Source organism: Anopheles aquasalis, chromosome 2, assembly GCF_943734665.1.
Source record: "Anopheles aquasalis chromosome 2, idAnoAquaMG_Q_19, whole genome shotgun sequence".
Taxonomy (NCBI): domain Eukaryota; kingdom Metazoa; phylum Arthropoda; class Insecta; order Diptera; family Culicidae; genus Anopheles; species Anopheles aquasalis.
Window position 1 is genome coordinate 57,760,647 of NC_064877.1, and position 2,380 is coordinate 57,763,026.

At 44.7% G+C, this 2,380-nt stretch overlaps 1 protein-coding gene across 1 annotated transcript in view; it reads left to right on the forward strand.

Moving 5' to 3' along the window:
* LOC126571804 (protein cup-like) overlaps positions 1-1,821 on the forward strand; it is a 4,314-nt gene extending 2,493 nt beyond the window's left edge. The window contains exon 3 of the mRNA XM_050230631.1: positions 1-1,821. This exon is cut by the window's left edge and continues 1,006 nt beyond it. Coding sequence (XP_050086588.1) covers positions 1-546 — 546 coding nt within the window. The 3' untranslated portion in view covers positions 547-1,821.
* Positions 1,822-2,380: the final 559 nt, after the last annotated feature.

Here is a 2,380-nt window from a genome sequence, read left to right on the forward strand (position 1 = left end):
GCCGTTCAAAGTCAGCGTGTGCAGCATCAGCAGCAGCAGCAGTACTTGATGCAGTTGCTGCAAAACAACCAGCAAACCGAATCGCTGCGTCAGATGCTGATGAAGAACGCTTCACTGGACGGTCGTCAGCAGGGAAGACAGCAGCAGCACCAGCACCAGCACCAGCAGCACCAGCAACATCAGGGGCAACGGGTGCCAACACAGCGTGAACTTCAGTTGCACACGCAATCGATCATGAAGAATGCTCTGCTGCGCAAGAAGATCGTCGAGCAGGGTCGGATCATCCTGGAGCAACAGCAGCAAGGACCACAGGAACCAATTCCTGCCGTTCAGCAGCTGATCCAGTCCATCTATCCCAACGTGCAGCGCAGTTTAGCCGTTTTGGCCTCCAATAACAGTGCCAATCAGCAGCAGCAGCAACACTCTGGTAGTTTTTCCGGAGAAATGAGAAATGAAGCTGCCTCATTCAGCGCGGGAAATAGTGGTGGCCGTCGCGGTCTAGTGCGATCGTCATCTGCTCCCTCGAATCGGCGTCCTCCGTTTTGAAGGCTCTTCCCACAGCTGAATAAGCTGGGTGAGGATGATTATGATAATGGACTTTTGCTTCCCAATAAGGTATTTCCGCTCGAGCTAAAACAACCGATTTTGCACATGATTTGAGGCTTCACAGCTTATCTCATTTGTCTTTAGATCTTCATGAATTTCTTTATACACAGCCCCAGCCAGTGGCACAGAAACCATTCCACCGAACCACCTGCGTCTGTGTAATGTCTTATTCAATCTCTTTTTTTTTTTATTAATCACTTTTCGATATTTTACATTAAAAGATACACGCGTCGCTCTACCGTGCTTTGCCATGTTTGTTAGGGTTAGTCCTTTTCTTTTTCGTTTGTACACGATACGAATAGCCCCTCTTTCGAGGGCAGGCAGGTAGCAGCAGCAGCAACAGCAGCTCCCCTCCTTCCGTGGGAGCTCGCCACTTTATGTCGTAATTGATATCAATCCACCAGTAACGGTGACACGAAACGTGTTGAAATTTCTCATAACGGAACAGTGTTAGCCCCTTTTTTGATCGTTTGAACAAGAAATAAGAACCCCACCACCATCTCAAGTAGTCTATCGTCCGCTTCTTGCAGACCGCGACCTCGAGTTTGCGTTCTAATGTTTCGAGACAGATTCCTTGGTTCCGGCGTGCGACAAACTGCGACTCGTTAACACCGCGGGACCACGTGTTAATCGGGTACGTTAACTCTCCACCGCCGGACAGATTAGTGCTTGTGCGTAGTTTTAATCTGTTTTCCTTTTTTTTACGATTCATGTTTGTTCAACATTGGGCCCTAAAGCAAGCTAGCTTCCGGTTGAGAGAATGAAAACGGAGAAAAACGAGTTAGTTATAGGACGATAAGGCCAGTTCCATAGTATAGGAAGCATTAGGCGATCGTGTGGACAATGACAGCATCGCCAGCAGATGCACATTGTTTTATTCTAGTATGATCGTTTGTCATCAGTTGATTTCGATGCTTAGATAGGGGCCAGTGGCCTAACAGAGCTTATCGCTTGCGCATTATTTGTAAAGTTAAAATATTTGTTCTCAGCTGCCCAAAGCTGCGGCTGCGATTTCGTGAAAGCAATGTACTAGACCCGGATCCTCGATATATCGACGGACTCGCGAATGCGACATGATGATGATGGTAATGATTAGGAAGAACGAGAAAAGAATCATTTCGCGAAATTATGAAATAATCTTTGTTTAGTTAATGTTCAAACTAGGTGGATGGATTTGGTTTCAAATAAATATGATTATATGTGTTTTTGCAGAAAGTCGTGTTGTGCGGTTTTTTTTATTAAAACTAACTGTTTAATGTTTAATGAATGAGTTTACTAAATAAATAAGTGCCGCAAAGTAGTGGTACTTAATTATACCCTAACACCTTAAAGCGGTTTGAATTGATTAAGTAAGAATAAAAACTGAATTATGTTAATAAATCCATGAACCACTTTTACTAAATAAGTTGCAGTTTACATAAAAATCACAAAGAAAACACAAAAAATATTCTTGAATTTCTAGGTCAACTGCATCCAGCACCGCCTTCAGTGATTGAAGTTCTTTTTTGGGAAAATAATTGAAACATAGTTGCCATTGCGCGCCATCTCCTTCACCGCATGGCCATGTCATGGCCAACTTTCCGTACCGTGGAATATCCGTGACTCGATGTTTGTTTGCTAGTGAAATCGGGTTATGAGTTTCATTAAATGAAGCACAAGACATCGATTCTCCGTGTCCTCCTGCCTTTGCCGTCATCATCATCGTACGCTACCGAGTGACGTTCCGGGTCGCGGAAATCGCCAAAAAGGGTGACCCCACGCTGCGCTACTTCCG